This window comes from Lepisma saccharinum, chromosome 6, assembly GCF_977018435.1.
Source record: "Lepisma saccharinum chromosome 6, izLepSacc3.1, whole genome shotgun sequence".
Taxonomy (NCBI): Eukaryota; Metazoa; Arthropoda; class Insecta; order Zygentoma; family Lepismatidae; genus Lepisma; species Lepisma saccharinum.
The window spans coordinates 531892-545905 of record NC_139234.1 but is presented as its reverse complement, the minus strand read 5'-3'; the positions used below and the strand labels follow the sequence as shown (position 1 = coordinate 545905).

Below are 14014 nucleotides of genomic sequence, written 5' to 3'. Positions count from 1 at the left end.
CCGTTATGTACCATTTGTGCTTGCATAAATGCTAAAGGAACTTGCTTTTGATCTGAAACACTTGTAAATCTACTTCTATCAACATTGCCTATTGAAAAACTGGCATGTTTTTTTTTTTTTTAATTAACTGTAATGCTTGTTGTTTTCATCAACTTTTACTTCGTGTGTGAAGATTTATTCCTTCTTTTCTCACACCACACGCAGCCAGAGGAGAAACCTAGTGAGGAAAACCTAGCAGAACCTGCGCAGGTAATCATTAACAGTGCCATAGAATGTCATGATTATGTAATTCATTCTTTTCCCCCTCTGTACTTGCCTGGGTGCAAGGTAAGGTGGAGTTTCTTGTGCATCATGTGTGGATGTCATAGTTGCATTGTTACGTTTAGCATAGGTGTAACGCTTCCGCAGGTTTGCATGAATGTTTGGAACTATGATTTGGGTTGACATGGTGCAGTTCTGTTGTATGTACGTGTTGCTTGCGTTAAATAACTTCTCTGTACAAGAAGGTTCATAAACACTTACTTGGTAGTGTTTATTTTGTTGATCTCCTTTGTCAGATCTTTAAAAGTTTTGAAATTAAAAATCAAGACCCAATGTTTTAGACGGTGCTCTGTTGATATCTACAGTTAACACTGACTCACTGCTAATTTGAAGTGATTGCAATGCTAATCAGTTGCGGATGAACAACATTATGTTGTGGGGGCAGATGATCTTTTGTTCCTGCCACCTGCTAGGCTCATTGAAGTTTTGTTATTGGATTTGGACATTTCAGAAACCCTCAGATGCCCATGCTATTTTCCATCAATTCTCGGAGGTGCAACGGGAAGTTCAAAATTCACATCTTGAAAACTGTGAATGCCTCATTTTGTGCAGTGCAGATGAGGTTATAACCCTACAGTCATAGAAACATATTTTACTGTATCAAATAGAAGAAGAAAGATTAAGAAAAATAGTTACTCTTTTAATTGGCTCTCAAATAAGTGATGCAGATTTTTAGCATTTCTTGAATTATAAATTCACTTATCTCCATGCAAAATTTCCTCACATTTCCATAAAGCTTAAAGAGGCCTCCCCGATGGCGAGGTGGTAGCGTTGCCACCTTGTAATCAAGGGACCCCAAGTTCGATACCCGGTGGAGGCACATAGTGGTTCAGATCCCAGTTTAAAAACTGTAGGTCCAGTCCCAATTAACCTTATTGTGCATACACCAATTCAATTAAAAACTATAAAGCTTAAACTTAGAAGAAGTTAGAAGTTTTTTCCTATTTTTGATAATGAATGTTTCCATTAGAAATCGTCCCAAACATTCAGTTTGCAGTAAATCCACACATCTAGTCCCACCAAGGGAACTTTGCATCACATAAAGAAAGATTTTGAATGAGATCCTCATCTGCCAACAAGCTATGTTATTTGCTTAATAAAATCACTTTGGAAACTCAGAGGTGGTTAGAAATCTTACGAATAGTAATCTGCAGTAATGTCATAAGAAAGATGAAGTCAAGATTGTTAATAAAATTCGTGTTTATTTCTTCTAAATTGTTTTTTTCTCACGTGGTGCTACACCTATACTATTTTACATCAATTAAAAATCTGTGGGGTCTCAAACCAATTAAGTGTTCGTGGCTCATGGAAAGTGTAATTCAGTACAAAGGACCATGAAACAAGAACGATGAAGCTTTCCTAGTAGAAATGGAACTGAATCTGATAATGGTATATTAGTATCTTTTGTGGTAATTCTGTAAATGTTATATGTAATATTCATGCTTGCATATGTGCGAATTACTCACTTTAGAAAACAATAAGTGTTTCATAAAATATAAAACCGTTTACTTACGTTATGTGAGTATGTTCCGTTTGTAAAAGCAACATTTCGAGGGTCTACTGCTCCTTTCTTCTGGCTCCTTTGGCACGTATCTTTGCAACATGCCGTGTCAATTTAAATTGAACAAGGAATAAGGTAAAAGGTTTCAATTAGTAGAAGAATTGTTAAAAAAAAACTTGATCATGCCTCAATGAAACTTTCCATACCCATTTAATCCTTCATAAAAACCTCTGAAAACATATAAAGGTTGAACCTTAAAACTGTGAGAACACACTCTCCGCATTAAGTGTACAAAGGAGAAAATTAAAAATGGTGAAATTAATTTTTTTTTACCTTAAGATTATAAGTACAAAAAAGGAAATTTGAACAGGAGTTTATCATAAGGCATTGGCAGGGGATCTATACGTTAGTAAAGAATCGGAGCATGCGAGGAGAACAAAAATCAATGTATTTTTAAACTTCTATATTAGGGTGAAAAAGGAGGAATTGATAAGAGGAAAAATGGATCATGGGGGCTAGGAAAAAAGAATGGGTGTAAGGAGAACGAAATGAGGAGGATACAAAGTTGAGCATGCAAAATTTGCGAGAAAGAGGACAGGGAGATATATAGAGGGGGAAGAAAAGAATGGGGAGGATATAGGAGAAGAGAAAAGGAAATATACGTTTACGGGGATTCCGTATTTTAAAGGGGATTCTGAAAAGATTGAAGAAAACAGTAAAGGAATATGGCATAAAATGCGGAATGAGGGCTCCACGCAACATTGAAAAACGTTTCACAGAATACAAGAAGGAAGAATTGGTAAAGAAAAATGAGGAGAGAGTGAAGGGTGTATATAGGATTAGATGTGATGTGATAAAGAATACACTGGTCAAACGGGAAGAAGCATGGAGGTAAGGTGGAAGGAACCTGATAAAGACATTGGAGAGGAGATACCCAGAACAGGTTTATCCGAACACGTCACAGAAAAGCAACATAATATTAAGAAAAGGGAGGTCATTAGAAGGGAAAATAAACAAATAAATAGAAACGTATATGAGGCTACTAATATATGCAAGGAAAGGAATAATAAACTAAATAGAGATGACTGGAAGCTAAATGAAATATGGATATAGATGTTTAAAAGGTGGGGGGTAGGGAAGAAAAACGAAATAGGATTTCATGTCTCACCGGGGGTAATCCGCGCAGCCCAGGAAACACAAGATTTCGAGTTGGAAATGACGTAAGGATACGGCAGAGGGGAGGGGAAAGAGCCTCGAAGAACTTCCTGCATTCTACCAACACAGGTGACTGAGGAGAGTGTGTTCTCACAGTTTTAAGATTCAACCTTTATACATTTTTCAGAAGTTTTTATGAAGGATGAAATGGATATGGAAAGTTTCATTGAGGCATGGCCAAGTTTTTTAACAAGTCTTTTTACCAATTAAAACCTTTTACCTTATTCCTTGTTCAACTTAAATTGACACGGCATGTTGCAATGATACGTGCCAAAGAAGGAGCCTGAAGAAGGGAGCAGTAGACCCTCGAAACGTTGCTTTTACAAACGGAACATACTCACATAACGTAAGTAAAGGGTTTTACATTTTTTATATTTTATGTAACACTTATTGTTTAATATGTAATGTTCATCAGACTATAAAAAGCGATATTCTTGTACGCTATTACTTGTCTCAACCAGGGATTGAACCTGGGCCTTTTTGCATCCCACTACAGTGCTCAGCCACTGTTCTACCAAGCCATCCTATGTTCCCTCGGAATAGACATTTACACAGGATGTGAAGGTTTTTGAAATGCAGAGATTGGCGTAGAATGCAAGAGACCCAGGTTCAGTCCTTTGTTGTGACACAATTTTCTCATAAGCTATTCCATATAATTCTCCTACATTGTTTTTGTAAATACATTTCTAAACATTGTTGATTTGGGCAGGTGGGGTGGGTGGGGGGGGGGGCAGCAGAACCCATCATAGGTACCACACATGTTCAAAGGTTTCATGTTGATACTCTGTTCATATCGGTTCATGCCTGTTTTGTAGAAGCGTACAGATTCAAATACAGTGAGTGGGTGGTCCACAGGAGTATGTATCGTAATTTTATTTGTCTTCAGAATTTCGTCTGTGATACGTGTAAATAAAATGTTGACTTTGCTTTGCAGAAAGTATTTGGTGCATGTATGTATGTGAACATGATTTTGCAAAATTTTCATGTGTCAACATATTTCAGGTACTTGTAATGTGTGTTTGTAATTAAAGTGGAATCTACATATTAATAATGACACCTAAAATATTTTACCTTTCATTCTAAATATGATTTGTGTTTAAAAATAGAATTCAATATAAGTGCTTCCTAATATTTTTGTTCACTGAGCTTACTAATGAACGATATATAATGAAAAGCATTTAATTAAATCAATATATTACAGGAAACAGTATTAAAAAACTAAATTGGGATACTGAAAAGAACTTTGTCCTAATTGATTCAAATTACAAATAAAGGTATTAAGTTTAGTTTTAATTCACATTAATGGTTCAATTAATTCATTAAACTCGTGTGTTAGGTAAATTATAAATCTTTTGCAGAAGTGTGATTTACAGATGACGTATTGAACCCAAAATGTGTACGTGAATGTTGTGTGTGTGTGCGCGTGTGTGATACTAATGTTGTTATCCACTCTCTGTGCTTCCTGGGATGTGTTTAGATGGACAAAGCCGAAAAGTCTAAGTCACCCAAGGTATTTGTGGATCTATTTCTGAAGAAGCATGAGAAATAAACAAACGCATGCTCATTTGAATTCTGGCTGTTTTTTTACATTGCTGCTATGTATTATATTGCCCAGTTCATTTTTCATGTTGAATTCAGTACCCTTTTTGTTCATTTGGTGTGTTCCTTGAATTTACCATTTGGCTAATAAAACTTAACTTCTATTGTATTTTCCATAAAAATACATTTGTGTGCTAGAAATTCAATGTATTTGTATAGAAATGGAATGAAATTTGAGTACACAAAAGTTATTGTACTTTTTTGTCTATTGCTTGGCATGATCATTTTTACAGAGTGGAATGACATTTTGTCAAATTTGTGAAAAATATGAACCAAATTGTGATTCTTTGCCATGTTGGGGCTGTAAATTTATGTGCATGTCGCAAAAGTACTTGCCGAATCTTTGTGGCTGTTTCGTCTTCATGTTTCTTGCATGATGTTCTTCACATTTGTTCCTTGTGTGTACAGGAATAGCAATTGCAAACTTGTGTAAATTTCCTGCAACAGGGATAGCTGAAATTCCGGTTAGACAACAAAAAATGTATATTCTGCTACACAATTTGAAACTCGCTGTGGTGTGCATTGTCTTGCATCGGAATCAACACATGTTAGTGAATATAAAGTTGAAGACCTCGGTCTTCAATTTAGCATTGAACAAGTAACTCTACTTCTGCTGTATCGTGCGACTCATCCTGTTGAAGCCCCTTCTGTTTGCAGTAGTTTTCCTCTTACTTGCAAATTCTTTATTTTGTAACCATGTTGTTTCATATCAAGATCTTATTGCCCTGTGATGCACACATTTAACATGAAGATACCAGAATATCTCAATCAGCTAAACAAGTTGCAGGTTTTGTATTAGAAATTTCATGTATGTTATGTAGTATGTACTTACTTAATCCTCTTCCACCTTGCAGTGTAGAGGTCATGTAGTATGTAATGGGCCAATAATTCAATTTTCTATGATCCTCATTAGTTAATACTTTCCTTGCTTACAGTTAGATCTGTGTTTTGTTTTTCATTGTTTATGAAAATTGGTTATTTTGAATTTTTTCTGTTCGGATGTATTCAATGCATTTTATTAATTTTTCTAATCTCTGTATGAAGACTACCACATGGCATCATTCTGTAGAACATTTTGCCTCAATAGTATCTGCCTTTGTAGACATAATTTCAATCTCATTTGCAGGATTGGATGCTCTTCCAATTTGGGACAGATCAAAATATGATGATTGTAAATATTACTTGTTTTTATTTAATCACACTGATGCATGCATCCCATAACTGACAGTCAGTACTACTTCCGCTGTGTTCTGTTTAAGATATTGGCCAGCCGTTGTGGCAAAATGGTTAGGTTAATATAATGCAGAGTTAGGTGCATCATCATTCATCTTGAATCTTCACAATTAATCCAGAAAAACTTGAAACAGAAGCATAATTTCTAATCTATTCTCTAGCTGTTAGTAGTAAATTCCTAATGTAATGCAACAGAAATGCAAATCGTACTTTTCTGAATGCGAGGGAATTAGGAAGAAAATATTACAAGAGTCAAATGAAAACCTTAACAGTACAATAACAATTGTAGGACATACTGTATCCAGCTGAAAGTTACACGAGGTGGTATCAACTGTTATTTACAAAACAACCTCAAGGCTGCAGCACCAATCAAGTGAGCTTCAAAATTCCATTTTTGTTATTTTATATACACTCTCGCACCAGTGAAGAGGAGTGGATTGTTGCCCTCTGTCAGCCTACAAATTACAGAAATTTCTCGGCAAATGAAAATTCAATATCTGTGCATGCTTACCACATCAGCAAGTTTTCTAATGGAGGAGAAAGTTTGACAATGGCCTCAGTTCACAGGCAGATGGGTGGAAAGGTCTTCGATAAGTGACTGCACTTGAGCCCCAAAGACTTATTCTTCTTAAGGTATATAAGCACTAACTCAAAGTTCAAAATATATTAAGATCAGCCAAGGTCTGTGTTAAAATGCAACAGACTCATGCAGCCCTACATAGAGAAATCTACTAGATAATAAACAAAAAGAAATTAAGGTTTTCATTTGACTAATTTTTGTGATGAAGAAATTGTAAAAAGTCATATAATCATGTAGTACTGGCTTTCACCCACCTCTTTCCCAGTGAATATAGACAGCAAATAGAGAATGCTTAGAAGACTGTTTCTTTGTGTTCCAGCCGAAGGGGAAGAAGCCAGAGATAGCCACGGTCATTGCTCCTTACCAAGCCACGAGTCCTGAGCAACTGAACTTGCAGCGTGGACAGCTTATAATGATCAGGAAGAAGACCACCACAGGCTGGTGGGAAGGAGAATTGCAGGTAATGTAGACCTTCATTGTAAGAGGAGTTGGATTCACTTGAGATATTAGAAGATATGCCTGTTTATTTGTCCATAAACATGATTTATAGTACTGAAGTGTTACCAGACGTCCTCTTTTTCCCCAGACGTGTCCTACATTTTAGCCTAATATCCAGCATCCAGGAGGAATTTGAAAAAAAAAATCACAAATGTTGTACATTCTGAGCATCACATAATTTGAATTAAGAAAATATGTACTTTGGTCAAAAAAAGAGTAGTCAATAGAAACATCTATCGACTGTACTCGCACATCCAATAGGGAAAATAATTTTGATTCAGACACTGGAGAGAAAAAAAAAACCTGCCAGAACAAAGTTATTAAATCATTAACGACTCTAATGGGTAATTTTAAGGACATTATGTTTCATATTATTTCAGGTTATGTTAATTGCTGAATATTTATCATTCCAGCTAGTAATGCAATGTCAGCACAATGTAATGATGAAAGAGAAATTTCTGTAAAAGATTTTGTTATTGGTTCAGTATAATTTCAATAAATTCAGACTTCCGTAAGTATACTTTGACTAAATCTGAAATTTTAAGAAAAATTTGCTCCTACGAGAAATATAAAGGCTAGTCAAAAAAGAGTAAGAATTATTTTTTTTATATCACACAGTGAATATGCAGCGGTGAAACAAATTTAGGTGAGAAGAACGTGTCTTGTGGAATCAGCAGATAAAATTGCAAGCATGTATGCACATGCATCTGGCAACACTGCACAAACAAAATACGAATGGTTAGAAGTCGCATACGCAAAATGGAGTCAGTTTGTGAGGAGCAGTACGCGGCTTTGATATTTTGCGTCGTGTGCAGAAATCCGCATACGAACTGGGATATGCATTAAAAAGCATACGAACTGTTGCAGTAGGCATACCACGAAGATGTCCTTCCACAATCAACCGCATTTTGGTGGTTCAAACAGTTTAAGGAGGGCCGTGTTTCGACCACAAAGCAGGGTGGTCCGGCCACTCTGGCCACCTCAGTGAATGAGATCATGGGTAACGCAGCTGCCATCATTGTTTGGGAAGTTTGCCGAATAACATAGATGAGCTGTATTCATATTTGTACAGATGTGAATTACTCACTTTAGTAATGGTAAAGAAAAATGAGGGAGTGAAGGGTGTATATAGGATTAGATGTGATTGTGATAAAGAATACATTGGGCAAACGGGAAGAAGCATGGAGGTAAGGTGGAAGGAACACTATAAAGACATCAGAGAGGAAATACCCAGAACAGGTTTATCCGAACACATTATAGAAAAACAACATAAAATTAAGAAAGGGGAGGTCATTAGAAGAGAAAATAAACAAATAAATAGAAACGTATATGAGGCCACTAATATATGCAAGGAAAGGAATATTAAACTAAACAGGGATAACGGGAACATAGATGAAATATGGATTAAGATGTTTAAAAGGTGAGAGGTAGGTAAGAAAAACAAAATAGGATTTCATGTCATGCCGGAAGTAATCCGCGCAGTCCAGGAAACACGGGATTTCGAATTGGAAATGATGTAAGGATACAGCAGAGGGGAGGGGAGCTACGTAGGAGGGGAATAGCCTCGAAGAACTTCCTGCATTCCACAAGAAAGACAATCGGGTACCAACACAGGTGACTGAGGAGAGTGCATTTTTACAGTTTTAAGTTTCAACCTTTATACGTTTACGGAGGCTTTTATGAAGGATAAAATGGGTATGGAAAGTTTTATTGAGGCATAGGCAACTTTTTAACAATTCTATTACCAATTGAAACCTTGTACCTTATTCCTTGTTCAACGTAAATTGATGCGGCATGTAGCAATAATACGTGTCAAAGAAGAAGCCTGAAGAAGGGAGCAATAAACCCCCGAAATGTTGCTTTTACAAACGTAACATAACGTAAGTAAACTGTTTTTTATATATTATGAAATACATAAAGATTAACTGGCGGTCATGTTACATATTTTCCATGGTAGTGCGTTCACCATTCTGCATGATCGCTTGCACATGAGACGTGCATGTGCAAGATGGGTGCCGAGATTGCTAATGCCTGAACAGAAGCAGGTGAGAGTGGAGGTGTGTCGGGAGCTTCAGCATCTGGTAGCGGAGCATGGCGAGCCCTACCGAATTCCATCATAACTTTTGACGAGAGTTGGCTTAACCACTATGATCCCGAAAGCAAACAGGCGAGCACAGTCTTGAAATCACCCAGTTCTCCGACACCAATGAAAGCCAAAGCTGTTCCTTCGGCGAATGAGTTAATGGTGATTTCCGTCTTCGACTACCGTCGAATGTTCTACCAACATGAAGTGGCCTCGCCCCGCTTTCCACGGTTACTGGGCAGTATTACGTGACAGTTTTGAAGACCCTGGCTGAACACATCCGTCGAAAATGCCCTGATCTGCATCCATCTGGTTGGCGCCTACACCAGGATAATGCACGCCCTCACGTTTCCAACGTTGTTGCCCAATATCTAGCTCGACAAAACATTGAATGTTCCCTGCACCCTCCATACAGCCTGGATCTTGCTCCGTGTGACTTTTTTTGTTCCCTCGTCTAAAATCGGAGCTGTGTTTTGAAGGTGGTTCTGAAGACGATGTCAAAAGACGAGTTCCAGCACGTCTTCCAGCACTGGCAGACATGTTGGGCAAAGTGTATACAACTTGATGGGGACTACTTCGAAAAGGACCATATCAACCTGGACCCTGCGTAATGTATTTCGTAAGTAAAAAAATCATTCTCAATCTTTTTTGACTAGCCCTCGTATGACTGAAAACATGTGTGGTAAGAAATGTATTGTTTATTATTGATTACAAGTTCAGGAATTTTGTATCTGAGAAAATTTGAAAATGTGTCAATTTTTACATTATTTGCTAACATGTTCCTCAGTAGCTCAGTCATTAGAGCTACCATGCAGGAGACCCAGGTTCGATCCCCGGCGGGGGAAAACTGGGATTTTTTCCACCTGTTCAAGCAGCTCCAGTGCCCACCCAGCGTTGTATAAAGTGGGTACCTGGAGGAAACTCTGGGGGATAAAGGCGGCCAGTGGGATGGTGCTGATCACATCACCCCTACCTGTGCTCAAGAAAGTGTGGGGCTCTAACTCCACACCCCCCTATACATCTTCATGTCATGGTGCAAAGCACAGGGGAGCACTTTATTTTACTTTTTGCTAACATGTTCTAGGACTGTATTTTTTACTGCGAATTATTTGTGTCATACATTTTGACTTAAAGTCCTACATTTTGGAATAGGAAGTCCTATTTTTCCTTTATAGTAATCTGGTTATCCTAAGTACTAATAAAGAGATACAAAATTGGGCCAATACTGATAAAGTACTCTCCTGTTCAGATGAAGTGGTATGTATTTCAACTGTCCAACAGCATAAAATGCTAGTTTATGTGAACACATGTGTACATGTATAAAATTTACTAATACCCATATTTTTCTTATCTGATATAAAATTACAAAGTTTCCTTGAAGAACATGTATGAATGATTAAACTTCTTAATTAATGTATGTAACCAGGTGATTGCATTGGAGAGTCAGTTCAATGATTCAGCATGCTAAGTGGCTGAATTTTGATCTCGCCATTGGAGTTCCCAGGCTTGAGTCTCAGCCTGGGTATGTTATTCTTTGTGAGTGTCCCTTCATCAATTTTATGTAATTATCACACATCCTCATCATTTTGATCAGTCAAATGTGGCAGAAAAGCAATGCTAAATACCAAAAATACATATACAGACAGCATTGGGTTTGCTTTTTGTGTTTGCATATTAAGCATTTATTTTACAAAACTAGGAAATTTGAATTGTAAGTTTATGAACATAAAAATAATAACGATGGCAGAGTTTTGCAGAAATTATAGGTTGTTTATAGATAAACCTATACAGTGATATGCCTCTATCAATGTTGAAATAGTTTGTGCACAGTAAGGCTAATCGGGATCCGAACTACTATGTGCCTCCACTGCGCCATCGGGAGGCCATGTGATAAAATAATGATTAACTGTTGCTTTGGTGCAACAAATTTCAACGAGGATGGTGGCAGTGGCCATTGAAATTAATAGAACTATGACAAAAGCATTTTCGCAGAAAAAGTGATTACCAGTATTAGTCTACTACCACATCTCTCATTTACGAAATATAACCCGAATTTGAATTTGAAAAATTTCCTGAGCCCCAGATATTTTCCAGCTTTATAAATTAGTGAGTTGTGTTTAACAATGGTAAAGCTACCCCTGTGCATGTGCACACATCCCATGAAGGCATATGGGGTGATGTGGAGGTATAGAGCTCCACATATTCTTGATTCCAGCCATAGTTGTGATCAGCATCATGCCCGGCTGCCTTTGCCCCCCCCCCCAGGGTTGCCCCCACGTACTCACTATACGAGGCTGGGTGGGTCTCAGAGCCACACAGAAACGAGAAATTCCTGGTGCAGTTCACCTGCCCCGGGATTTGAACCCAGGTCTTCCATGTGGTAGCCAGATTCTCAACCTATGGGGATGGAAGAAAAATGGAATTGATGTTTACTTAACAATGAAGCTTAATAAAAATTATACTGTAGTTTTCAAGTTTTTAATTGTTTTTTTTAAAAAATAATTACGTGGTGCTGTACTGAAAAGACCATGGTTATGGCCATTGCTTGTAATCAATCCATATCAAAACAGTGATCAGCAGGTTGGTCGCATCTGATTAGTCTTGCAATACAGCAATAGGTATGGATGTGAACAATACGTTGTAATATAAAATAAAATAAAGCAAAATATAGTGTGGAAATATGTTTGATGATGAGGAAGTTTTCTCAGGATATCAGCCAAGTGATAGGGAAATGCTTCTTATGTTAAAGTGAGTTAAACAACACAAGATCATCTCGGACAACATCCTTGATTTTAAGCTGAAAAGTGCTTTTAAAGGCCCCATTCTTTCTTTCCTCAGGCGAAGGGCAAGAAGCGTCAACTGGGTTGGTTCCCTGCCTCTTACGTGAAGCTTCTGGGGCCCTCTGGCTCACGGGGAAGCCTGAAGCGCAACGAGAGTCCCAGTCCCAGCCCCATCCCTTCGTATTCTGTTACTCCTGAACCAACTCAGCCAACTTCGGAATCAGGTATGGTTTGAATCTACATCTATGTTTCTCTATTCTTAACTTTGAAAATACTCTAATATTTGTGATTAGTTTCCACTAATTGTATTATGGGTTCTTGCATATTTGTATTTTAAAATATTTATTTATTCTTAATAATGTTGACACAAGATACCAGCTATGCTTTACCTTTTCCTCCTAGTAATTTTCAAATTGGCCTTGTTCCTTTGGGAAGAAGAGGTTGAGAAAATCCACTAATTGAACTTACACAAATGTCAAAATATTAATAGCAGTAATTTTTCAAATAGAAACTGTATTTTAATTTGTTCTTAGCACCTAGTTACATGAGAATTGATAGTGGATTACATATGCTTTGCACTGCTACTGAATTTCGTAATTCTTTCTTACAAGTTTTTTCACAAAATACCCTTTTCCATTTGACAATTGAACCTTTAATAACACGTACTGTTTATCCGTTCTGAGTTAAACGCACAGATGTTGAAGATTCTACCTTATTTTAAGACCTAAGTACTCTACTTTTAACACAAAACATGTGACCAAACATTCGCAACAAAAAAGTCAGTTTCACACTTATCTGGTTGAATCCTGATGTTCCATTCTCCCAGGTTCTTGGAATCTTTCAGCATTATTTTTCTTCATTATATTACAGCACAGAGGCCAAAAATAGCACGTTTTGGACTTTTTGCCTTGTGATAGCATTTCTTGCTATCATCCACCACCATATGTTTTTAGTAGTGAGAGTGATATAGATTTCACTTCCTTCTTTATGGATTTTTTCCCCTTTCAGAACCAAAACACAAGCTAACACATTTTGTTACAACAATTAAATAGTTTTTTTGACAATATTGAATGGATTTGTCTCATTCTTCAATAATTTGAAAGCAAAATAGATTAAAATAAAAAGTTGCTACTACGTAAAGCCATGGTTTGCTGTGATCAACAATAGATGGCACTGGACTTATTAGTATTTTCCTGTCAGATTGCTTGATTTTTCCTGAATGTTTTGCTATTGTGGAAGTGTCAGTATCTTTATCTTTTTTACAGAAGTCAGGATTTTTCACTGAAACTGAGAAGGCAGGCACTTGTAAGAAGATAATAAAGTTAGTTTTCTAATTGCTATAGAGAAAAATATATGTGACTGTCTTTTATTGAAATATGGCAAAACTGTGTCTTTCATATCGATATCATTGTATGATATGGATATAATTTCGAATGCATGAAAAACGTGTTTAGAATATGGCACTCCATACATAAACACTTTTACACAACAATTAGTATTTTTCGATGTTATCGCGTTTGCAAGGTACTTAACTATTAGTAATTGATTGTGTTCCTTTTGCAGAGGAGAAAGTTATTGCATTATACTCATACGTAGCTCAGAACGAAGATGAACTGAGTTTTGAGAAAGACGATGTTATCACCATTGTAGCCCACGAAGAGCCTTCGTGGTGGAGAGGGGAGCTGAATGGGAAGATGGGGCTCTTCCCAAGCAATTATGTGGAGCCTGTTTCAGCTGCGCAATGTAAGTACTAAGTGCATGTCACATACTAGCATAAGTCAACTATTATACCTAACTGATTTTGTTACATGTTGAATTGGGTGAGTATTATGCATATCCAACTAGGTGAATTGAGCAGCAATGGTCGAGTTGTCCATGGAGCGGTGGCTAGCAAGCTGGGCAGTGAGAGTGCATCTACCGGCATTTAGACCCACTTCTGTATATCGATCTTGGAACCGGACGCATCATTGCTTCAGTATCCAGGTAGCTGGTGTCTGGTTTGAACGTGGTTGGGAAGTGTTAAGGTGTTAACAAGTGTTTTAGATTGTTTTATTTTAGTTTCCATATTACTGGTGTTTTTCTGCAGTCTAATAAATAATGCCACGCTATCCATACAATTTAAAACAACAAATTTTTATGTACGACTCTTACGTCATTACGAATTCTTGTAGGGAAGTTAGAATGTGTTTTTCAACAGAATTCCC

General features: G+C 37.2%; 1 protein-coding gene across 6 annotated transcripts in view; it reads left to right on the top strand.

Annotated features, from left to right (window-relative positions):
* The window catches only part of Dap160 (dynamin associated protein 160), a 119590-nt gene that overhangs the window by 65585 nt on the left and 39991 nt on the right, over positions 1 to 14014 (top strand). For 3 of the 6 annotated variants that reach the window (XM_083123348.1, XM_083123346.1, XM_083123347.1), the window contains exons 22-26: positions 205 to 249; positions 4515 to 4547; positions 6769 to 6909; positions 11869 to 12034; positions 13374 to 13553. In XM_083123348.1, the coding sequence (XP_082979474.1) occupies positions 205 to 249; positions 4515 to 4547; positions 6769 to 6909; positions 11869 to 12034; positions 13374 to 13553 (565 nt within the window). The remainder of the gene's footprint in view (positions 1 to 204; positions 250 to 4514; positions 4548 to 6768; positions 6910 to 11868; positions 12035 to 13373; positions 13554 to 14014) is intronic. The other 3 variants (XM_083123351.1, XM_083123350.1, XM_083123349.1) reach the window with 2 other exon arrangements.